This window comes from Arachis ipaensis, chromosome B4, assembly GCF_059453495.1.
Source record: "Arachis ipaensis isolate K30076 ecotype BB chromosome B4, ASM5945349v1, whole genome shotgun sequence".
NCBI classification, from domain to species: domain Eukaryota; kingdom Viridiplantae; phylum Streptophyta; class Magnoliopsida; order Fabales; family Fabaceae; genus Arachis; species Arachis ipaensis.
Window position 1 is genome coordinate 140,640,898 of NC_142439.1, and position 25,588 is coordinate 140,666,485.

At 32.0% G+C, this 25,588-nt stretch overlaps 2 protein-coding genes and 2 pseudogenes across 3 annotated transcripts; 2 read left to right on the forward strand and 2 right to left on the reverse strand.

Moving 5' to 3' along the window:
- The first annotated feature begins 1,522 nt into the window (after positions 1-1,522).
- Positions 1,523-2,970, forward strand: LOC107637230 (phospholipase A(1) DAD1, chloroplastic pseudogene; annotated as a pseudogene).
- Positions 2,971-3,716: 746 nt separating this feature from the next.
- On the forward strand, positions 3,717-4,189 carry LOC107637232 (SKP1-like protein 12 pseudogene; annotated as a pseudogene).
- Positions 4,190-13,119: 8,930 nt separating this feature from the next.
- LOC107635259 (serine/threonine-protein kinase D6PKL1) lies at positions 13,120-18,067 on the reverse strand. Of its 2 annotated transcripts, none has more exons than XM_088483458.1 (3): positions 17,950-18,067; positions 14,651-16,069; positions 13,120-14,219 (listed from the first exon to the last, which is right to left on the reverse strand). In XM_088483458.1, exons 2-3 carry the CDS (start codon positions 16,012-16,014, stop codon positions 13,295-13,297), a joined length of 2,289 nt encoding a protein of 762 aa, XP_088339584.1. In that variant the 5' UTR covers positions 16,015-16,069; positions 17,950-18,067; the 3' UTR covers positions 13,120-13,294. The 2 variants fall into 2 exon arrangements, with proteins under 2 accessions (XP_088339584.1, XP_016194163.1); XM_016338677.3 differs by lacking the exon at positions 17,950-18,067 and adding an exon at positions 16,663-17,085.
- On the reverse strand, positions 18,066-22,485 carry LOC107635261 (succinate dehydrogenase [ubiquinone] iron-sulfur subunit 2, mitochondrial). The gene is made up of 3 exons (XM_016338678.3): positions 22,067-22,485; positions 20,421-21,121; positions 18,066-18,415 (listed from the first exon to the last, which is right to left on the reverse strand). The coding sequence occupies exons 2-3, from the start codon at positions 21,080-21,082 to the stop codon at positions 18,244-18,246; spliced, it is 834 nt and encodes a 277-aa protein (XP_016194164.1). The 5' UTR covers positions 21,083-21,121; positions 22,067-22,485; the 3' UTR covers positions 18,066-18,243.
- Between the last annotated feature and the right edge of the window lie 3,103 nt (positions 22,486-25,588).

Below are 25,588 nucleotides of genomic sequence, written 5' to 3' on the forward strand. Positions count from 1 at the left end.
TGCAGCGAATAATCTAGGGTCTCGATGAGATTTCAAACCACCAGGAAGAGTCAGCATGGTTTTAAATAGAGGCAATGAGAATAAGTCGAAGTCATGAAGAGCAGACCACAAGCATAAATGTATGCAATTTGGACACTGAAGATGACAGAAGAGGTGATAGCAAAGGAGGAAGCCAATCCCCAGTTAGGAGAGGAAGAAACAGCAACCAAAATTTATAGCGGTGCGACGTCGAATCTTATTATCAGACTCAAAACAATATGCAACAGCATCACCATCAAGAACTGTCAATGGTGGGCAAACTTAATGAAAATAGAGGAGAGAAAATTCTGCAAGACGGAAGAGATTGGAGGGTCATGAGCATCGACGACGAGGGAAGGTGGTTGTGGTTGAGAAACACTAGTGCAGGCAGCAAGAGTACTCATCGGCAGCATCAGGAAGATGACATCCAACTATGCATGCCAAGAAGTATAGGAGAAATTGAAGTAAACCCAGAAAATCCGATTAGAGAGAAGTCAAGAATTCTTCGCCATGGCCAGGATGGAATTGTAGCAAGTGGCGGTGAAGAAAACATGGTGATGATTTTCAACGATGACGGTGGTTCGCATTGCGACAACGCACATAATTAGTCGATACAGTGATGATGAGGTATGAGAGCTGCTTCTTCTTTGCATGGGGGAGGCGACATTGCGGAGTCAATTTGATAGAAGCTTCGGCCATGGAAATGGAGTGGAGTTGCAGCTAGCCAATTTTGGAGAAGAAGGGAGATCGATCAAGTTCGAGTCGAGTTGGGGGTATGGGTTTAATGTTCTGGTATGGGCTTTTTGGGTACTAGACACTGACCAAAATAAACTTAAGTGCGACAAATATGCAAATAAAATTAACAATTTTTTTAATTAAGTTGAGTTAGTCTGGTGGTTAACTCATTAGTTTACTTAAGTAAGTGTTGAAAGTTCAAATTCTACACTCCGTGAAAAATGAAAAAATTAATACTCAAATATATTGTTTAACATATCAGTATAAAACTCTTTTATATAAATAATTATAGTGAGTACTAATGTGTTTTGAAAAAAATAAAAAATATAATGTTTCTTAAAAAATAACTAATTATTAGAAATGTCAATTAACACATTATTTTTTTTAGATTTGAATTATTCATATAAAATATAAAGAATAAGATACTAAAAATTATTTAATTAGCAAAAAATATAATATTTTTATTTAATAAAAAATGTTTGAAGATGAACCATAATTACAAATGCTTTAAAAAAAAAAACTATAATGCTCAGTATATATATACGTAGTATTTTAATTAGTATGAGTGTATGACATGTCATGTAAAAAGCCAAGGGGGGAAAAAGATTCTATTTAAATCGAGCACAAATATATCGTCACTAAGTAGTAAGTACGAACCTCATCTCACTCGCTTATTCCCTCTCACTTTTTCTCGCTCTCGTCCACCACCGTCCACTTTGATCACTTTACTCATATAAATGCCATGCAATGCAAAACACCATAAGATAGCAATTTGTGTGTGATTATAAGGCACTACCAAAGATACATCCTAATCACAAATAGCAAAAAAGACTCTCTCTCTCTCTCTATATATATATATAATGAGGCTACTTGCATCTCTACCTACTCATCATCAACCAAACTCTACTATCCCCTTTTATTCTTCTATGTCTAAAGCCAAATGCAACCCAAATTTCCAAAATAATAATGCTACTATCACTAGCGACACCACTTCTACTAGTTTGTCATTCAACAAATCTAAGCTCTCATGGGGTCGTCTCAAGAGTCAATTTGAGCAATGCCACTCTCCCAAACTTGGCCATAAGTGGATGCAATACCAAGGAATCAACCATTGGGAAGGCTTGCTTGATCCTCTTGATGATAACCTAAGATGGGAGATTCTAAGATACGGCCAATTTGTTGAAGCTGCTTACCATTCCTTTGACTTTGACCCCTCTTCTCCCACTTACGCCACGTGTCGTTTCCCCAAGACCTCACTCTTATCTAGATGCGGTCTAAATAACTCCGGATACAAGATAACCAAGAATTTGCGCGCCACTTGTGGGATTCGGTTACCAAAATGGATTAATAAGATGTATGAACTGCCACGCAATCAGTCTAGCTGGATTGGTTACGTGGCAGTTTGTCAAGATAAAGAAGAAATCGCACGTCTTGGCCGACGCGACGTGGTGATTGCTCTCCGAGGAACATCCACCTGTTTAGAGTGGTTGGAAAACTTACGCGCTACGTTAACAAAATTACCTAATCATATGAGTAAGGATAACAATGTTGATGACAACAACTCCGGTGGTGATAATAATTCTGCTAGGGCAATGGTGGAAAATGGATTTTTGAGTCTTTATGTGTCTAAAACAGCTACAAATCCAAGTTTACAAGACATGATAAGGGAAGAAATTGCAAGAATAATCCAATCTTATGGTGATGAGCCACTTAGTTTAACTATAACTGGTCATAGCCTTGGAGCTGCACTCGCCATCCTTGGCGCGTATGATATAACCGCCACCTTAAAAAATGCACCAATGGTTACCGTGGTTTCTTTTGGTGGGCCCAGGGTGGGAAATGACGTGTTCCGGAACCAACTGGAACAAAGTGGGACCAGAATTCTGAGAATCGTTAACTCTGATGATGTCATCACAAGGGTTCCAGGTTTTGTGGTGAAGAATGATGACGTGGCAAGAATCGGGGATGTCCACGTGGCACGCTTGCAGAGCTGGTTTCATAAGCGCGTGGAGGACATGCAATTGGTGTATGCTGACGTAGGACAAGAGCTGAGGCTTAGTAGCAAGGAATCACCGTACCTCAAGAAAGGAGATGTTGCCACGTGTCATGATCTAAAGACGTATCTACGTTTGGTAAATGGCTTTGTGAGCTCTTCATGTCCGTACATGAATGAAGTGACAGAGTATCAATCAGAAGCTTTGCTTTGATCCGTTCTCATTAGATTTGGACCAAAGCTTATACAACCTAATCATAATTCTAATAATTGTTTCGTTAGTTGTAAATGAAGATGAGGCTGTGCTAATTATGAAGCGATTATTGTAAGAATATTAATCACTTCATTTTATATAGTGTAAGATGACATTTATTTGACTATAAAATGTACATTCATATTTTGATGTTCAATTATATAGATCAAACTGTTGGCAAAAAGAGATTTTTGCATTACTAATTATTTCATTTATTTGTTAACATGTTCATTATTCAAAAGATTGTAAAATTGACAAATAAAGAATCAATTATAATAAGTATTACATTTTTGAAACTCCAAAATGATAAATATTATTCAACTATACAAAGTATATACTAAAATTAGTTATTAGTATAAAATATATATTAAAATATAAAATACACATTAAAAATAAGTTAAACAATATTATTAAACTACTCTTCTACTTTAGTCCTAACAACAATAAAAAAGTCTTATGACCCACAAATTCAGTCCAACAGAATTCATAAATTCAGTTTTAATTTTAGCTTTTATCGTCTTATCTTATCTTTATGTTACCTTTTTATCTTATCTTTACTTTTATCTTTCGTAAATAATACTCTATATATATTTAGTTTTACTCTTATAATTCAATCAATCAAAAAATACACCATACACGCATAGTCCTTGAACTCCAAACACTTTTGGTTTTCTGATTAATCAAACAGTTGAAGCAATACATTATTATTATTGTTAGTGATGGGTTCGCCGTTGAAGAAGATCATGCTATGCAGTTCGGAAAAGGAGATTTTCAGTGTGGAAGAACAAGTGATGGTGCAACATTCGGTGATCATAAACAACATGATCGAAGATGGGTCGTACAACTATGAAGAGAGCAAGATTCCATTGGATTGCGTTGACTCCAAGACTCTCAAGAAGGTCATCGATTATTGTACATACCACACTCACCACCACAACGACAACCAAGAAGATCTTGAGGCTTGGGATGCTCAATTTCTCAATGTTGATTCTAACGGCCTTTATGATTTGTTGATGGCAGCAAATTATCTTGAGATTAGAAATCTCTTGGATCTGATATACAGAACTATAAAAAATATGATAAAGGGAAAGAAAATAGATGAGATACGCAGAATCTTGAACATTAAAGATCATGGCTTCACTCCTGAAGAGGAAGAACAAAATCGCAAGGAGTACCCACATTTTTATTAGAACAAATCTTGTCTACTCTTTAATTTTATTTGTTTTAATTTTTTTTTCTATATGATGATCAACACCTAGTATTCAACGTGGGGATGTTAGAGAGTGTTTTGGCTCTTTTGATATCGTACAATTTTCTTTTTAACTGTATATTTAGTTAAATCTTTTTTTATTGTTGTCCTGGGTTAAGGTGAAAGAGTAGTTTAATAAATATAGTATTTATATATAAATATATGATGATTGATTTTAGTGTATAAATAATATTTTTAAATATTATTAGATTAAAATTTTCATTCTAAAAGATAGTTACATATTGACAAATTTTAGAGAGTAATAAAAAAATTGCTCTAATTTAAAGACAATCATTAATATTAAAACTTTAAAAGAATCGGTAGTTTTAAATTCTTTTCTATTGTTCAATATTTTTACATTAAAACCTATATATATAATAAAAAAACACCCGTTAAGATTTTTTTTTTAAGGAAAAAAAAACATAAGGAGAAAAAGAGAGAAAAAAAAGGCCATTTTGACAATGAAACGCTGAGTAATGAGATATTAGAATTAGATATACCCGATAAGATTCTAATGTATATACGAATTGAAGGGATCTTGAAAAAAATATATATGACACAGTTTTTACAGAGCAATAACTATATATTATTGTTATTCATGTGAAGATAATAGTTATAAAATGTGAGTATATATTATTTTTATATTATATCAAATAATTTAATTAAATATATTAAATTATTTAATAATCTTTTTAATTATTATTTTTATATAAAAATATGTTCATGTGAATAAAAGTCTACATTTGTTTGTTTATTTTCTTTTACAAATAAAAATTTCATCATTTGAATATATATCTCTCATACATTCTCTCATTTAAGAGTTTTTTATTTTTTTTTAGTTTGGATGATTTTTTTATAGAAATTTTTTTTTCTTTTTATATACATGATAAATTCATCAATTTGGGATATCCTAATCCTAAACTTGCATTGCTCTTGTTTTTGTCGAGTTGTCAATATATATAGTGCTTTTATATTTTATTAAATTCTTTGTTGTTTAACCGATTTGGGTTGATTGAATAGTTATTTTATTCTTCTTAATTAAATATCAAGAATTTAAATTTTGCCTTGTATATATAATAATTTATTGACTAATAATAAAATAAATAAAACTCAAATTTACAATAAATTAATCCTAAACATATTGAGTTGGGCAATACTATAAGAAATAGCTAATAAGTTATAGCTCAAATAGCATAGTCTTTCTATACTCATCTAAGAAGTCGCGGATTCGAGTCTCCCTATCTTTAATAAAAAAAAATATACCATAAAAATAAAAAAAATCCGTTGTTGTTTAAGATATATATGAAAACCCTAAAGCTAGCATATACAGCAGTTTGGACCAAACAAATTAAAAGAAGATATTTAGACTTTTAAAGTCTACTAATATATATTGGAGATCTGGAAATTTTGAACCCAGCACATTTCCGTTAGAGTATAAAACACTTAAAATTTTAATTGAATTTTTATTTGTTATTGTATTACACATTTTTAATGAATAAACACATTTAAAAAGACACGTTACTGCTGCTAATACATTAATGTGTGGATGAAAAAGTTTAGGCGTCTTTATAAGGGATATATATTATTTCCAAACGCACGCATAAATACCAGAGAAATTTAGATATTTTAATTATGGGAAAAAGAAACATGAAAAGGTTGGTGGAATGAATACTGCTGGTGTCTTTTTGGAAGTTATAAGAAAAACTAACATTTGATTCACGATGGTTTTTGCAGGGAAAGGAATAAAGGTGTTTTAAGTGTGCCAAAAATTAAGGTGTTTATTAATTAAAATATATATATATATATAAATTAATGGCTAAAATTAATGAAATGATTTAATTCCACCTATTTGAAATGGTTTCTATAGTATCAATATAATTTTTATTCTATAATTCTGTGTTGAGCTACACAGAATGACGTGGTTGTGATCCTGTGGGAGACTGATGGTAGCACTGGAGTTGCCAGAAAATTAAGGTGTTTATTAATTAAAATATATATATATATATATATATATAAATTAATGGCTAAAATTAATGAAATAATTTAATTCCACCTATCTGAAATGGTTTCTATAGTATCAATATAATTTTTATTCTATAATTCTGTGTTGAGCTACACAGAATGACGTGGTTCTGATATTTTTATTCTATAATTGTTTGTAGCTTTTTATGTTACTTTTTTTCTTTTGTATGTTCTATTTTAATGTGTTGAGCTTTTTTGTTTCAAATTTTTTTTTTAAGAAGTGCTCATATAGAAACAAAAAAAAAAATTTCCTCGAGTGTTTTGAGTTTCTCCTGAAACAACTTACACTCTGTTAAAGCACAGATTTAATTTGAGTCACGTTCGACATTATTATTTATTTTTAAAAAGAAGAACTTGAATTTTTTTTTTTAGGATTTAATATTTATGAAAAAGAGCAATGCTAGGGGACCAGCAACTTTTGTGATTGGTAGCCATCAAATAGCCATCAATGATAATTTAATGGTGTGAGATTGGTATGAGATTTCATCTAAGACCATCTCCAGTAGGGAACTCATTTCAGTCCCTATTTATGGCCCACCTGTCATAAAAAGTAACTCCACATCAGATTTTGCGTCATAACCAATAAATAGAAACTCAAAGAATCTCTCTCTTCTCCATTAGAAGGAACTAACTTTATCTTAAATTTGATTAGTATTTTAAATTTTATAAATAAAAATAAATAATTCAACTAAAAATTATTTTATAATATATAAAAATTAAATTTATTTTTTATGTAAAATAAATTTAATTAATTATGATTTAATATAACAATATAAATAATATTTAATATTAATTTAACATAATTTTTTATATTAATTATAATTTAATATAACTAATTATTAAATAATTAATATAAATAATTAATTAAATAGATATATAAGTATTTAATATATATATTTAATATATTTATTATTTTTTTTATTAACTTATCACATGGCATGATTTTATTGGTTGTTGCAAGTCCCTGTTTAGAGGGACTCTCAACCTTGATCCCCGTGAAGAGTCCTCTTTCCCTTTTCACTCCAATGGTAATTGAGTCCCCATATGTCAGAAGAGGAACTCTATTTCTTAGCATTGGAGTTGCTCTAATGACTCACCTTTCTCTGCTGGTTACATGCTGGCCAAAATTCAATAAAATTGCTGGTCCCCTAGACTTTTCCTATGAAAAATGTTAGAAGATCAACATAAAATTTATTATTTTTGGCAGGTGATTAGTTAGCAATATTTGAAAATATGGTTTAAAAATATATTAATAAATTGTTAGATTAAAAAATTGGACTAATAACTAAAAATATTAAATTATGCTGACCCTTAAATTTTTCTCTTTGCATAATTTAAAATTTAAATTACAATTAAAAAATAAATAGTGCTTATTTCATTTCATAATAATTTTCCTAAAAAAAAAATACAAATAAAGAAAAATAAAAATAAATATTTTAGTAATAGTAGAAAATTTACATTATTTGAATAAATACAATCTTTTTTTTGTATAAAAGATAAATTTTAATTAATATTTCACTTATTGTTTGTCTGTAAATTGAAAAATCATTAGAAAAATTTGAGCAATTTATCATAAGAATTGTACAGGAAAGCATCATCAAAAAGAAAAGGGAGAACACTAGGAGTTTATAAACACAATACTTTAAAAGATACAGGCTAAGGAATTTATCGCAAATGATCAGAAATATTGAGTTTATATTGACAAATCCCAATAAATTTTCGTTGATTGAGAATTGAAGACAAGTAATAAAAGATGGTGATAAATTTTGTATGATTTAGTATAACTGATGATGATATGTTGTATATAATCTAGTAGTTATAATTATATATATATATAAATTAATGAAATAGTTATGTGGTTTGATTGAAGGAGAGTGTCTTTTAAGTAATTAAATATAATTAGTATTTAGGAATAGTCTTTTTGATATTATGTGTTGGTTGTAACTTGTTTAAATAATTCTCCGTCTCGGATCAAAATTCTTAACCATAATTGAAAAAAAAATTGTCATAATCAAAAGAGGCACATTATGAATTATTACTTTGGTGCTTTTATTAGAGGACCTTTTATCTGAGAAAAAAAAAGATAATTCATTGGGATATCAAGATACACATATTAAACATCCAAATTTTTTTACCAATTTTTTTCACTTTAAACACCCAAATTCAAGATATAACATACACATATATAACACATGTGGATATCTATTGCATATTTTTGTGGTAAAAGAATCTTAGAAAAGCTGGTGCAATGAACGTTACTTATTTCTTTTTGTAAAATGAATTATAATAATAAATAAAAATCACAATTTTGAGGGGCCCCTTAAAATGGGGGTCAACTACTAGTGAAGTCTCCAACAGCCGAAAATGGCAAATTAACTCCCAAAATAAAAGTTCGTTGTAACTGTAACAGATAACATAAACATTTTAATTTCCAAACGCGGATACATATGTATGTTTGAAAAAAGAAAGAAACAAAAGGGAGGATTGATTATACGTGTGTATCAAAGGCCATTATGAGACGAAATCTTGGCACAAGTTTTTGATGTTGCACCATAGAAGGACAACATTCAATTTCAACTCATTGTAATAATTCAACAACATAGGGAGAGGAATATATATAAGAAACATATTGAAGAAAATAATAAAAGCAACAATGTGGAGCATGCCACTATTGATATTGATATATAGATAGATACATATATATATGACTTTGAAAAAGAAGTGGCTCATTTTTTGCCTTTGCCCACAAAAAGAGTTTACTTTGTTTATAGCGTGGCCATTGTACGTACAATATTCCAAATTGTGTCACATTCTTCACTTCAACCATCATTTCAAATGAGAGAGAGAGGAGAGAATATTTCTATATATATGTGCTTGTTACTAGTAGAGAATATTAGGTAGTTTTATTGTTTGGATTAATTAAAACATTACCATGCTTTACTTTCATATTGTAATATGCGTAATTTATAAATACATATGAAACGTGTGCAAATAATAATGGTTAGTAATACAAGAAAAATCACAACAGTAAATGGTCAAATTAGTCTTTGAAAAATTATTCGTTTTTTAAATTGAACTCCGAAAGATTTTTTTAATCAAATTCGTCTCAATAAATTCATTTTTTAAAGATTTTAAATTAATTATGTTAGTCATTTCGTCACTTTGTTTGTTGATAGTGTCAAAATTTGCTAATATAATACATTAGGTGACACCCCAACATATATCTAGTGTCTTAATTGACCATTAACATGATTAGTTTATGAAATTAGATCAAATTAATTTCAAATTGAGATATTTCAATGCTTCAAGTTCTTCTCTGAATTATATTTTGATTTGATTTAATTTCATAAACTTATTATGTTAATAATTAATTAAAATTTTTAGATGTGTGTGGAATATCACTTAATATGTTAAATTAACAAATTTTGACACTATAAATAAACAAAATGATAGAAGGACTAGCATATGACTAATTTAAAATCTTTAAAGGACGAATTTGATTAAAACAATTTTTCGAAAACCAATTTAAAAAATAAGTGATCTTTTAAGTAGCGTTTGTTTTGAGATACTGAGACAGAGACTGGGAGACTGAGACTCAGTATCATGTTTATTGGTTCAGAGACTGGTATTAAAATTTCTGTCTCTGTCTCCAAAATTTCAGTATTCAATACCTCCAAAAAATGGAGACACAGGAGACTAAAATTTTTAGAGATGGAGACCGAAACTTTAATAATATTTTATACCTAAAATACCTTCATTTCAATTAATTAATTCTAATTTTACTCTTTGTACAAATTAAATTAGAATTTCATTCTTGTTTTAATTTCTGTCTCCCACTTTACACCAAATAGAATACTGAGATTTATTTCAATCTCTATCTCTTAATTTTTATCTCTCAATCTCAGTTTTTTCGTCTCTATTTCTCTACCAAACATTACCTTAAAGACTAATTTAATCATTTATTCAAAATAAAAAAGAAAGAATGGTGCGTGAATGTAGCAAAAACAATGAACCCGGGTATAGAAATAGGTATATGTGAATATATGCACGCTTATTCGAGAAATTAAAATGAGCCAAACAAAATTGGCAAAACGATAATCAAATCTCTCACCACTAATTAAAGTGATATATAGATAGAGTGACCCATTTGGTGGCACACGTCAAAACTCATCACAAGCAGAACCAATGAGAGATCGCGCATGTACAGAAAATAGGGCAACAAACATCATTATGATTATAACGCCATTTTTATAAGCTCACTATTGAAATACTAAATAATTTAATCTAATATATATTAATTTTTTAATTATTATTTTTATATAAAAACGTATTTATATGAGTAATTTTTTTTTATAAATTTGGTTTTTTTTTTAAGAAAATAATTATAATGAAATTAAACATATAGAATAAAGAAGTACAATTTTTTTTAATACAAAGTAATATAAATATCTAATCTAGGCTATTGAACAGCAATTTATTACTAGATTGTATGGTTCACAATACTAAATTAATTTCTAAACAACATTTTTAATTATTATCATACGAACTTAATTAGTTTAATTTGTTAATAAGCGTTTATTTTAAAATGATTTGAATATTAAAATTAGTTATCATCATTTAAAAATTAGATTAGCATGTTAATCCTTCAAAAGACCTAATTTAGTGTCTCAAAGGTCTTTCAAGGACTAAAAATATAGGTAGTACGTATAACAAATTTAAAATCGGAATTCAATAGAGTCCATCATAAAATATATTTGAGTAGTAGAGAAAATCATTTAATGGTTTTTGAAGCATACCATTTTGGCATTTCCTTTCTTTTTAATAAAAAAATGTTATTTATATAATATTTACAATTGAATTTTGTCTATTAAGTAATTGTTGCACCGGCCAAATATGGCATCTGAAGTGCGATTTGAGGGTGGTCCTTTATTAATACAACAAAAGTATGTATCATAAGTAAATCTCTAGTTTAATTTTGTTGAAGTAATAACCTTGTAGGATTATTGTTCTTGAGGATCCCTCTATTACTTTTTTTTTTTCTTTTAATTGGGTGTTTGTATTAATTTTTTTTTAATTGAGTCCCGATACAATTAAACCAATTACGGTCAAAAGGGACCTAATTGAAAAAAAAATTGATGCAGAGACTCAACTACAAGAAAAAAAGTGTAAGGACTTAATTGAAAATTTTGCAAAACTATAAAAATCAACAGAGTAATTAAACCTTTAAAATTTTCACCACTTATCTTTCTAATTTATAGTTTTACTTTTCTTATTTCAAATATTTATTACATGTAGTTTGGAGAAAATACTAATATTATGTTTAATAATTAGAATCAAGATTCAATTATTTTAAAAAAAATAATTTTGAGTTAATTTTATAATTATGAATATAATTTTTTTTATACTAATATCTAATTATATTTTTATGTACATAGACAAAAAAATATTTTTAAATAACAAGCATGAAAATTAATTATTTTTATTTGAATCAAATATAAAAGTATACAAATTAAATTTTTTAATTTCAAGTTTTAGATAATGAATGCTAAATTAATTATTAGGTAAAAATTCAACTCTTTTACGTGAAAATAATAACTAAAAAACTTATTATTTTGATCTTTTTAATCTAAGGCTACGACCTTCTTATAAAAGTAGTTTGACTCTATAAATTTTGTGTTATAATCTATAATGTCAGAATAAAATCGACATAATTTTAAAAAATTATATTCTCATAATATTATTATGGATAAAAATACTAATTTGCTTATAAAGTATAGCCATACAAAAACAAATACAATAATTCTGATGATTTTTCCTAGTATCTGTGGTTACAAGTGAAAATAAAGGGCAAAATTAACAAAAAAAATAAATTTCTCTAATTATTTCTCTAATTATGATCATTAAATGCAAAAGTTACCATTTATTATTTTTGGTGAACGAAAATTCAAACGTAAAATCATATTTGCGTCAAATGTGCGTTCAAGATTGTTGAACGTGCTTTCATGATTGCCATCTTGTAAAACCTTTGCTTCTTTTATGGTTTTTTTAGATAGATTGAACAACTCTCAATCTGAAGTATTACAACACCACAACATATTTATATTACATATTCATTCATACAACACTAAAAGATTCATAATCAACCATCAACACTAAAGGCATATGTTGTTTTATTTTAAATTTTGTTTTTGATCATTGTCAAGGCCGGGTAACCCCGCACAAGTGGGGATATTTCTTTATTGTTTTGAAGCTTTTCACTTTTCATTTAGTTCACGCACTACATGGGCCTCATCATCTTTCACTTATATCCTCATAAGGCCCAATTGTCCCAGGGGAGGATCGCTATCAAAAAGTTGGCCAACAAAATAGGTTGATCATGATATAAAAATACCCAAAACATACCCGACAACAAATTAAAGACCAAAAATATAAAGGAAGAATTGAAGAATTCATATATAAAAATTAAAATCTGAAAAAATAAAGAAAATATAAAAATTAATTTTTAATTAGTTAATATTAGCAAATTTTAGTGTTTAGTTTTATGGTTTAGAATTTAAGTTATAGATTTATTATTTAAGACGTAAAATTTTAGATAAATAAAATAAATTTTAAAAGAATTAACTGATGTTAATTAAAAAAAATTAGTTACGTAATATTGCACGGAAAAAAAATATTCCTAAGAAAACTATTTATATGTTTCTGCCTATTAACTTATATTTTTGAGAGAAGTAATTTTATGATAGTTTCAATAAATAAATTATATGGAATATATTTCAATCAAATGAAAAGTATGCAAAAAAATTCTCATTCACAAAAAATGAAAAAAAAAAAAAAAAAAAACTGAGAAAATAATGTGGAACTCTGCAATTTATGTTAACCAACAAGGGGATACAATCCTACCCTAAACTAGAACTCTAGAAGTATATCATTTCCAATTGAAATGGAATACAATTCTACAATGTGACTAAAACAACATGATTGAAATACAATAATACAAGGCAGATTGAGGAATCCAAATTCCAAACTAAAAGAACTCAAAATCCAGATATTTACCCCCAGACTTCATCTCATTTTTATTATTATTATTATTATTATCATTATTATCATTACTATTATTACCTACCATCCTCTTACTATTGTTGCCAACCCCAACTGTATTAACGGCTTCAAACTTTGTTGCCGGTAGCTCGGCTTCGACCGGTCTTGGCACTTCCGGCGGCGTGCTACACCTAATCAAAGCCCAATTCACGCCTTCAAAGAAAGGGTGCTGCTTGATCTCAGTGGCACCCCTCTTCACCCCGAGCCGGTGCTGTGGTTCCTTGACCAGCAAGCCACGGATAAGATCCCGGCTTGCATAGCTAGTGGCCGGCGATTCGGGGAACTTGAGCTGCTGACCAACCACATTGAACAATGTAGCACGGTTTCCTGAGCCTTTAAAAGGTGTCTTCCCATATAACAACTCATGCAAAAAAATTCCAAATGTCCACCAATCAACTGCGCTTCCATGGCCTTCTCCTTTGATGATTTCAGGGGCGAGGTATTCGTGAGTGCCGACGAAGGACATAGACCGAGCTTGAGTAGGCTCGGCAACGAGCTCTGGAAGCGTGTTGGCAGGAAGCCCCAGATCAGCTCTAGCCTTCCTTGATTTCTTGTTTTTCTGTGGGAAGAGCCGAGGCATGAAACAGGACGGTTGGATGCATACTGAAGTAGGCTCAATACAAGCCGGCTGGACACAGAACGCGCCACCACCGGCACGTTTTGAAGGCTCGCTATCATGGGATGTTCTGATAAGTGTAGGGGACACAGCACATCTAAGAGAAAGATCAAAGTCTGACAGCATAATGTGGCCATCGTCGCGAACCAGCACGTTTTCTGGTTTAAGGTCGCGATACACTACTCCAAGCATGTGAAGATACTCAAGTGCCAAAAGAACCTCGGCAGCATAAAATCTACATACAAAGAGTTTGGAAGATTTTAGTTCATTCATGGAAGAAAAAGAATCTACATATAAAGAAGTAATTTTCATGCTTTCCTTGATCTCTAAGTAATGCAATTGCAACCACCAATCTGTGTATATTCTCTTCAAGTTTAAGACTCAAAGCTAACTTACAACTAAGCCTAGAAGACAATGCAAAAACTGCCAAAGAATGCTAGAATCACAAAACCTTTGCTGTATAATATCAGTGACTTAATAACAATTTGGAATGAAAAATGTGTCTAAAGCTATGTATAAGTGAAAAATAGATAAGGAACAAACAGATTGTGGATCACAAATCATTTTGTTCTGAGTATGTGCTCTCTCTGTGGTCTCACTTTAATTATTCTATTAGAGTTTCTCTGTAATAATAAGAAGAAAAAGATTGTAGAGCACAAATCATACCGTGCAGCATACTCAGAGAAATGTTTCCCTGGTTGGCGTTGTCTTAAAGTGTGTAGATCGCCCCCGGGACAGTATTCCATTACCAAACACGAGAATCTATCAGTCTCAAAATGTGTATACAAAGTTGGCAAGAATGGATGATCCAGCAGCTGCAGTATCTCCCTTTCTGTCTGTGCCCTGTTCAGCTTCTTTCTGCTCTCTAATGATGCCTTGTCCATCACCTTCATGGCAAAATAACACCGAGTCGCGCTCAGCTCGGAGAGATACACGCTTCCAATATCACCACAACCAAGCCTTTTCAACAGCCTAAAGTGACTCATTCCCAAGATTCCATCGCGCGCTCGGATAGCAAGTATGGCATTCCACCTTGGATCATTTCCTTTGTGAGGCTTATTGGCACCACCAGTGATGTTACTCCAGCTGCTGTCATCGCTTAGACCACTGCTATCACTCACTCGACTCGGGCTGGTTTTCGCACTCTCGAGAGATTCTCCTCTTACACTCACACTTCCCTTAGTACTATCACAATTCCTGTCTAAACTAATCATGCCATCGCTTGTGAATGCATCACTCCGGTAAGTACTCGCGCAACTATTCGCAATGCTCATTGCTCTTACAACACTAATACTATCAATACTACTATGTGGACTAATATTACCACTTGGAGTTGGAGGCAAAGAAGAATCCCAAACACATTCTTTCTCCTCAGAATCTGGGGGAGGGATAGAGTGTTCAGTATTCTGAGGCGAGGACAAGTTCTCTGTGCCATTTGATTCTTCAACCATGTTTTCTGCAGGGGAAAGAACGGTCAGGGTTGGTTTCTTAGTAGCAACACAAATGGTTAGATCTTCTAGGAAAGGACCCTGCAAGGACATGTTTTTTGTTAAGCTCGCATCCTCAGCTTTGCTATGACCAATTGGTACATAAACAGTTCTCATAAGATCAGTATCAACTGGCTCTGGGGGGTGACTAGCGCCGGCGAATGAACTCGGAGCACTTTCTAAAGAAGATGCCTTAAGTCCTTCTTCTGATTCTGGCAAAGAGACCTTTCCTTTCAATGTTCTTGTAGGTGCAGGGGAGATTGGTTCTTGAAATCCCATGTCTTCTCTTACCAAAACAACTCTTGCATTTGATAATTGAGCAACTTCTTTGATGGATGCCAACCTTGTCACAGGGCTTTCCCTTGCCATAGAAAATTGATTCATCACATTCACTTCTCTTGATGAAATTCCTCGCAAATTCGGAAACTCACTTCCATTTAGTCTCTGACTAGCTTCACTTATTGTCCCCTTGTGTCCATTAGAAACCTCAACCAACACTGGCATGGTTCTAGGAAGCACCTTTGGCTCCGCGACTCGCTCCATATCCGAATATCACATATAATCATCACATATGAAGATTTCTAAGTTAAGATAAACCCTGTGAATAGAATAGAACAAAGGGCTAATTCAATAGGAGCTTCACTAAGTTTGAATCAAGTTATAACCATTCAAAAGATGTGCTTCAATTAAGCATAAGCTTAAGATTCTGAAATGACAAGGGAAATCAGCAACCATAGACACAAAGCTTTAATATATAACATCTATTTCCCATTACTGACTAGCTCTAAATTACTCAAGTTAGAAAAAGTGCAAATTGATTTGAATTGGGGAAAATAAACTAAAATGGGGGAATGTAATTAAGCTTGTGTATTCATATTAGAACATATAATCACTCAAAGCATTATTAACCCATGAATCAAACGACCACAAAGTATAAATCTTTTACAAAAAATAACCTGCATGGTGACAAAAAATACCAAAAAATTGCAAAAGCTTCTAACATTATCTTAAATTTCCATGGCAAAACTACCACTTTTAAACACCATATTATATATAACCATAAAAACAAAATCAAAGACAGACAGATTCTGAAATTAAATGGAATTAAAAAAATGAAAGAAAGAAGAGAGATCTAGCAGCTAAAAGAAAGAACAATAAAAATGAAGCAAAACAGGGAAAAGTGACACCTACCACCATTGATTTGAAATGAAGAAAAACAATAAGAATGGGAAAAATTCCTTGGTTTTAGCCTCTTGTTCTTCCAAAGCTCAAAAACACAGTCTTCACTTCACTGATAAACTATAAACATTGTTGAAGGTGTGAAAAACAGGGAGTACAATGAGGAAAAAAGAAAAAGGGAAGAAGATGAAGCCAAAAGACAAAAGCTTGAAGAGTTTAGTTTCTTTCTTTTTCTTGTGTGTATCTAGGGAAGAGGCTGGTTGTGTTGTGCCTGCTAACTCTGAAACTAAAGTGCTGTTGGAGAAGTTAGCTTTTTCTTTCACTTCTTTTATTCATTTTTTGAAAAAAAAAACTCTTATTATGATTATTCATTATTGTTTTTCTTAGAATGGGAAGAAGCTATTGATAGGTAGGTGTAGTACTTTGGTTTGTTGTGAACACTTTGTTTAGAAAGAAGGTGATGAGAGAGAGAGAGAGTGGGGACCACATATGTTGGATCTTTGAGGTACAATGCTTTTCAAAGGTGGGGACTCAAAAATGAAATCAAACAAACAAAAGTGAATGGCCAACTCCTCCTACCCAATTTCATTATTGTTCTTATTATTTATTAGGTCAAAAAAAATTGATGGATAAAAATTTGGTGCAAAGACTATTTGGTCCTTTAAATTTAATTTGATTTTTCAAATTTATGTTAATTTATTTAGTCTTTTAAATTTGAAATCATGAATAAAGTTAGTCTCTTGATATATTTTCATCACTACTTTATTAGTAGGATGATAATCTTGACTAGAGTGTTACTGTGTTATAAGATAAAAATGTAGAACACGAAAAATGTATACATAAAATTTTACACGAAACTAGTACAACTAAAATTTATGGTTACTTTATCTCTCAACTAAAAATACACTAAAGAATAAATATACACCTAAAATGTTAAAAAATAAAATAAAAAGAAAGATAGAAATAGCATAGTTTATCCAAACAAAAGATGTGAAGTGGAGTCCACCAGAATATTGGCATGATAATATGCATTTTGTGTGTATAATAATGAATCCATGAGGCTGCTGACAAACGACTACGATGCATGTAAATCAGATAGAAGGCCGTTTTCTCCCACTTTATTTCAATGCAAGAGAAAGTAAGGGTGTACATGGCCGGACCCGGTCCGAAAATCCGGTTCGAACCCAAATATTTTAGGAACTAATTTAGTGTGATTTTAACGGATTTTCGATCGAACCGGCCGGATCGAACTGGATTTGATAACTATGTCACTTTCTTGCATTTGGAAATGAAACTTACCGTAACAAACTAATCATGTTTCCTCGTCTAGCACTATGAAATCTCCAAAATTGGCTCCAGCAACAAGCAGAAGGGGGATATTCTCTGCAGCATGTTAAATAAGATGCTACAACCAATTTGGTGTCCAATTGGCTATTGATATTTATTCCAAAACAACAAACACAAGTTTTACAAAAGGTGGGCTCAGCTTTTTATTAAGAGAAAAGCTATTTCATCCCCGCATATGAAGGAAAAACAAAACCCCAGCATCAATGATCAAATGCAAACGCCATCATGCCTCTAAAAATTAGAATCTCAAGCTTTGGGCTGAAGTGACTTGATATGTTGGATTTGCTTTCCGGGGTTCAAACCCTTTGGGCAGGCGCGAGCACAATTCAATATGGTGTGGCAGCGATAGAGCTTGAATTCATCATTAATGGCCTCCAATCTCTCCTTAGTGTACTCGTCACGACTGTCACTTATCCACCTGTAAATTTCATCACAGACAATGTTTTAGGTTTAAACAAGACTAAAGTACCAAAACTGACCATGAAAGATTATGACGCTGACCAATCCGACCATAAAAGAATTAAAACTAACTTGTAACCATAAAAAATGAGGTTCGACAGACAAAATTACCCGAACCCTAAAAAACTAATAAAAATTCCTAAATTGCCCTTCTACCCTAATATAATCATTCTCAAACTCTAACCCTACCACATCCCCATTCTCCAATCCTCTTCACCTTCCTCCACAATGGAAGCCCCCTCCTTCAGATGCTCGAAATTGAAATAATACCAAAAATCCTTCCCTTCCTCATCCTTATGGCTAGGATTATATGTTGCAGCTAAGCAAACACTCAAATCCATCGCAAAAGTCCTATTCAAAAACATAGCCTCACCCAATCCACACAAGAAACTCCACATATAATGATTCATTCCTTTGCAATAATCCCCATTCCTTGAATAATACAAATACTTGCCATTCCTAAAGTTAATTGCCAATCCCAAAGTAGGAATAGTATCATTAATCTCATCATCACGGTTTGAAATTTTCGGCAAAGCCTTATCCTTATCGTTGGCACCACTGTAAGCACCTTCATTTTGCGGACGGATGGGTTCCGCTGCGCATTGCTACCTGAATGCCATCGGCTGGCATGCACAGTACTTACAATGTCGGTGAGCTAGAGCTTGAACCGCCGGAAGTCGCGGTACTTCTGCCAAGATTTCTCCCTCTTGTTCCGGAACCGCCACGCGACATCGCCCTTGTCGGCTGCAGAGCCGTTCACCGGAGTCTGGTCATCAAAAAGAGATTGGGAAATTGGGGGTGGTGAAGAGGATTGGAGAATGGGGATGTGGTAGGGTTAGAGTTTGAGAGTAATTATGTTGGGGTAGAAGAGTAATTTAGGAATTTTTATTAGTTTTTTAGGGTTTAGATAATTTTGTTTGTCTGTCGACCCTCATTTTTTATGATTACAAGTTAGTTTTAATTCTTTTATGGTCAGATTTGCCAGCATCATAATCTTTCATAATCAGTTTTAGTACTTTAGTCTTTAAACAACAAACAAATCAAATGACTAGTAATAAAGCTAACAAAATACACAAGATACAGCACAATGAACTAAATGTAAAATAAACATCTTCTAACAATTATAAACCAGCAAGTAAAATGGAGATATAAATTTATCCATTCCTAATAAAGCATGATTTATTTTTAAATCTTTGTTCATCTGTCACATTGTTTGTTAACTAGAACTACTGTAGAACCTACCATACCTCTTATACAAACGAGAAGAAAAGCAGGGAGCTAATAATTCGTGGGGCATGACGATAAGTTTGTGCATGCATTATGTGCAATTCTCATACCAAAACTCATGATAAAATATGTACAGCACTGCATAAACATAACATGAGTGACTAAAAACAGAAACAACATTATGCTAAACTACCATACGAAATGTCAAATAAATATCAAAAGTAAACAAAACGAATATAGGGAAAACAAAGGAAAGGTGCATTGGCCACCTACAACTACAATATCATATTCATTTACAGAAACTCCTAACTCTTTCGCCTCGATCATTTTCATCAAGAACTAACCAAAACTCGGACATACTTGCTCAATAACAAACCTCACAGCAGCAACAGATAACCTAACTACAAAACAAATTAAAGCATGCACAACAGAAACATAAATTGAGAAGCAACCATTGAACTACATACTTGCTCAATAACAAACCCCACAGCAGAACAAAAAACCTAACTACATAACAAATCAAAGCATGCTGCATGCACAACAGAAATATATATTGGGAAGCAATCGCTGAACCTAGAAACTACTGATTATTTTAAAGGCCACATAACCATAATTTCTTTCTCAATGAAAAAGTATGTTCTTGTTACCTCAAAAATTTCTCTGATCAACAACAACAACAACCATACAATCATAACAACAAACACTTTACAAGCAAGAAAACATACTTAAGGTGTTACCTGTTAGCGTGGAGCAACGCAGCAGGTCCCAAATAAGATTCAGGGTTCCACCAGTAACTAGGGCAGGATGTGCTACAGCAGGCACACAGTATACACTCATACATCCCATCAAGCTTGGAGCGGTCCTTCTTGCTCTGAAGGATCTCCTTCCCGGGCACCGTCGGTGGGTTCTTCCTCTTCAGCCACGGCTCAATGCTCTTGTACTGGTTATAGAAATTAGTCATATCTACCACCAAATCCTTTATCACGAACATATGCGGCAGCGGCGTGATTGTCGACACGTTGGACGAAGGGATCTTCGTCAGGCATGCGAGGCCGTTGCAACCGTCGATGTTCATTGCGCAAGAACCACAGATCCCCTCCCGGCACGACCTGCGGAACGTGAGGGTTGGGTCAATCTCGTTCTTGATTTTGATGAGGGCGTCGAGCACCATGGGCCCGCACTCCTTCAGGTTGATTTCGTAGTTCTTCAGCTCCGGCTTCGACGGGCTGTCCGGATTCCAACGGTAGATTTGGAACGTCTTCATCGTGGAGGTGCCGCGGGCCTTGGCATCGACCTGCTGGGCTTCAGGCTCCGATGCGTGAGCCCGAATTAGGGCCAGCTTGGAAGCCGGGGATGACGGAACCCTAGACAGGGATCTCCTCAGCAGCCCGGTTGCCATAGTTGTTGAGAAAGGATCAGGACAGAACAATGGGGGAGACTGGGAAATGAGAAATGGAAACGTCACTAGTTATCAGAACCGAACTAGTAATTGACCCGGTCGGGGTCACTGGATCACTGGTTCAACCGGTGGATCGCTAATTCACCCGGTTGACCCAGTCATAATTAAATAAAAATATAAAATTATAAAAATAAAATTAAAACTTAAAATATATGTCTTCATAAATATATTAATAACAATCAACTATCAATTCTTAGACATAACAAATGATGCAAAAAAAAAAATAATAAACTAGTCAATAGTACAAAATACTTTCTCAATTTAAAGAACAAGAAAAAACAAATTTGAAAGTCGACATCTATATCTTCATAAAACAAATTTGAAGCTTGACCAACATTTCCTTCATTTTGATTTGCATCTATATCTACATTTGTGTGTCTTTCACAAATCAATACCAAAAATAATTCATAATAATACAAACAGAAAGTATGGGACAACAATTTATCTGAACAATTGCATAGAGCATGAACCTCATTTTCAACAACAAATTCAACTATAATAATTTTTAGCAACAAAAAATTTATCTCGAGATGATCTATATATTTACAACAATAAAAAATTTAGATAGGTGATTATTTCAGCAAGACAACAATAGATTCAATCTTCAGTGAGGATAATAAGTAACAAATTCAACATGATTTAACAGATTTACAACAATAAAAAATTTAACTAAGTGATTATTCAGCAAAACAGCACCAAATTCAAGGTTCAATAAACTCATAGATTTTCGGCAACGAACAAACTTAATCTAAGTCAAGCTAAGTGATTATTTTGGCAAGTCAACAACAAATTCAAGGTTCAGGATAATCGGTAACAAATTTCAGCAACACATTCAACTTTCAGTAACAAATTATTTTCAGCAACAAAATCAAAGTGCAGTTATGCAGCAACAAAATTGAAACAGAAAGAACAGGGGGAACTCACCAAATCGGGTTGCACGAAGGAAGCTGACGGCGAAGGAGGAGCTGATGGCGAGGGAGAAGCTGACGGCAAGGCTCGAAGCAAGAAGACGACAACCAAGACCAGCCGACCGGGATCTGTTGCCTCTGCTACCGGCGACGAAGGGCGCAGGAAAGGGAGAGATCGAGACCAGGTGCGAGACAGAGACTGTGAGAAGCAAGAAGATGACCACCACCACCACCCGAGGAACCAGATGCGGTTCCGTTTGCTTATGCCGCCGGCGAAGCGAGTGCAGGGAAGGGAGAGCCTGACGAGAGCTTGAGCTCGTGGGAGAGAGTGACTAGAAACTGAGAAAGAGAGTCGAGAGAGGAGATAGCGTTGGTTGGGGGGGGGGGGTGATCTTCACCAATTAGGGATTCAGAGGGGGAAAGGGAGAAAAAGGGGGGGAGGGGATGGAACGACGCCGTTCATTAAAAAAAAAAAAAAACCATGACTCGGTCCGGGTCAAATAAACCGGTCGTGCCTCCGGTTTGCTGAAAATCGGACGGGTCAACCCGACCGGAGCTCAAAAATGAAAAAAAAAAACAAAAAAACAAAAGTGAATGGCCAACTCCTCCTACCCAATTTCATTATTGTTCTTATTATTTATTAGGTCAAAATAAATTGATGGATAAAATTTTGGTGCGAAGACTATTTGGTCCTTTAAATTTAATTTGATTTTTCAAATTTATGTTAATTTATTTAGTCTTTTAAATTTGAAATCATGAATAAAGTTAGTCTCTTGATATATTTTTATCACTACTTTATTAGTAGGATGATAATCTTGACTAAAGAGTGTTATAAGATAAAAATGTAAAACACGAAAAATGTGATGTACATAAAATTTTACACGAGACTAGTATAACTAAAATTTATGGTTACTTTATCTCTCAAATAAAAATACACTAAAGAATAAATATACACCTAAAATGTTAAAAAACAAGATAAAAAGAAAGATAGAAATAGTATAGTTTATCCAAACAAAGGATGTGAAGTGGAGTCCACCAGAATATTGGCATGATAATATGCATTTTGTGTGTACCTTCTTTGAGAAATTGTTGCTTGGCACACAATAAATGTGGCCTAATTACTTTGACCGTATTCTCATTTGGTATAATAAAAATAAGGAAACCGAAAATTAACCAAAATTTTTTATAATTTATTTTATTTATATAATTTAATAATAATTTTATTTTTTATCTTATCTTTCTATCAATCTACTTATCATATTCTTATCAGTCTCATTTATTAATGACTTTAATTATAATATTATATTTCTTATTATTAGGTATTCTTGTAATCAATACTTAATATTTTTTTATAATTTAATTTTTATATTTAAGAATACAATAAAGACTAATAATAATTATAAAGAACGGTAATGATAATTTGTATTAAATGAGTTAATTGTAATTGATTTTTTATTTTTGTTAAATAATTTATCATCGTTCAATGGAGATACAAAACCTGAAAGCTATCCTAATATGGTTTTGTTTCCATTAATTCAATTATTTTTATTCAAAATTCACAACTCTAATACCATTGCAAGCACAATTAGAAATTTAGAATAGGCCAAAAAATTTTACAAGAAGTCATCTTTATCATTGCAAATAGTATGGCAATTGAATTCGACCTTAATACAGTACTTACAGTAGAAGGTGCTGACGAAGAATTTGAACAACAGAGTGAGCTATGTTCATAAACCATTTTTTTTATGTGTATTTTTAACTATATTGTACTACTATGTTCATACACAGGTCAAGGACTAATCCGTCGCGGATCTGAGCTTCATTTAAGGGTCTGCCGTTGGCCAATGGGTTGTTGCATACACAAGGCGGGATTCGAACTCCCGACACTTGTTTAAGTGGACGAGTGAGCTGACCACTCGACCAACTCAAGTTGGTTGTTTATTAGATATTACATCCATACACGTATCATTTTTTAGTTATTGCATAAGTAACTATAAAGTTAACACAAATGTTTTTAAATTTTATCATAATTGAATTTAAAAAAATGTCAAATTCTTAAATTAATTTATTCAATTGATAAATTTACTCATAACATCCATAAATTTATACACATAATATTCATAATTTCATATTAATAACATCCATAATTTATATTTATAATATTTATAATTTCATACCTATGATATCTATAATTAATAAATTTTTATAATTAATATTATCAAATTTTAAACTATACATCTTATTGTATTCTTCAAATTATCCCATATGTGCACTAGTAGGTCATAATTTTAATTATTTTAATATTTTTATTTAATATTCATATGTATGTTTATTTATTGATTTTAATATGACGAGTTAATAATTATTTTTTAAAAATTATTTTTAAATTTTTGTTTATATTTTATATTTTATTTTTTATTTTTTAATAGTCTATATGTAAAATATAAGTTGTATAGTAAAAGTTGTTAAAATTTTTTAATTTAACTTTCATAATTTTTGCAGAAAATTATTGCATTTAATGGATAATAATGTGATTGAGAGATGTTAGGAATTTGATTGAGAGAAAGTGAAATTAATTTTGGAAAGAACATTAATGACTCTAAACATGCAGTAAAATGGTAGGTAATAAAGATGATAAATAATAAAAAAATATATGTCACTTACTTATCAAAAAAAACAAAAATTTTTACATAACATTTTTATATTATAATTATTCTTTAACTATCTAGCATCACTCCATATTAATGAATCCATGAGGCTGCTGACAAATGACTACGATGCATGTAAATCAGACAGATGGCCGTTTTCTCCCACTTTATTTCAATGCAAGAGAAAGTAACGGTGTACATGGTCGGGTTTGATTCGCCGATCCTCAAAAAAAGAAATAAGCAAAGTTCCGTCGTTAAGTCAAAAATGATAAATTCATGAAAAGTTAGAATTACTACCGCGTAATAATGCATCTACACGTCTTCATCGACGTTGTTTTTTGACCGGAAGACCAAGAGCAAATTATCGGGATTTTGGGTTATCTGGACACATACTTCGTGAAATGGTTAATGCATCTTTGTTGCCTGGTGCAACAAGATCGAGTTGGTAAGGGTAGGTTGAAAAAAGCGGTGAAATTGAAAAACACAAATTTGATGTTAAAAGAATTTCAAAAACGACAAAAATTGAGCAAAAAAAAAAAGATATCTTCGAATCCAAAGACCCGATTTGAATCTAAATATTTTAAGAATTAATTTCATATAATTTTATTAGATTTAGAGTTGGATAAAAATCTTAAAAATAAATTTGATCATTATTTAGGGTTGGATTCAGGTCAAGGCGAATTTGATTTTATTCGACTTATGTGTACTTTAAGAGAACTAAAAAATGTATATATGTTTTAAATTAATTCCACTATTATGTTATATTAAGGATTAAGTATGATTTTGGTCCTTAAGGTATAGACTGAAAAATTTTTTCGTCCCAAACCTTTTTTGCATACAAAATCGTCCGTACGATTTAACTTAGTTTAAAAATCGTCCTTACCTTAGGG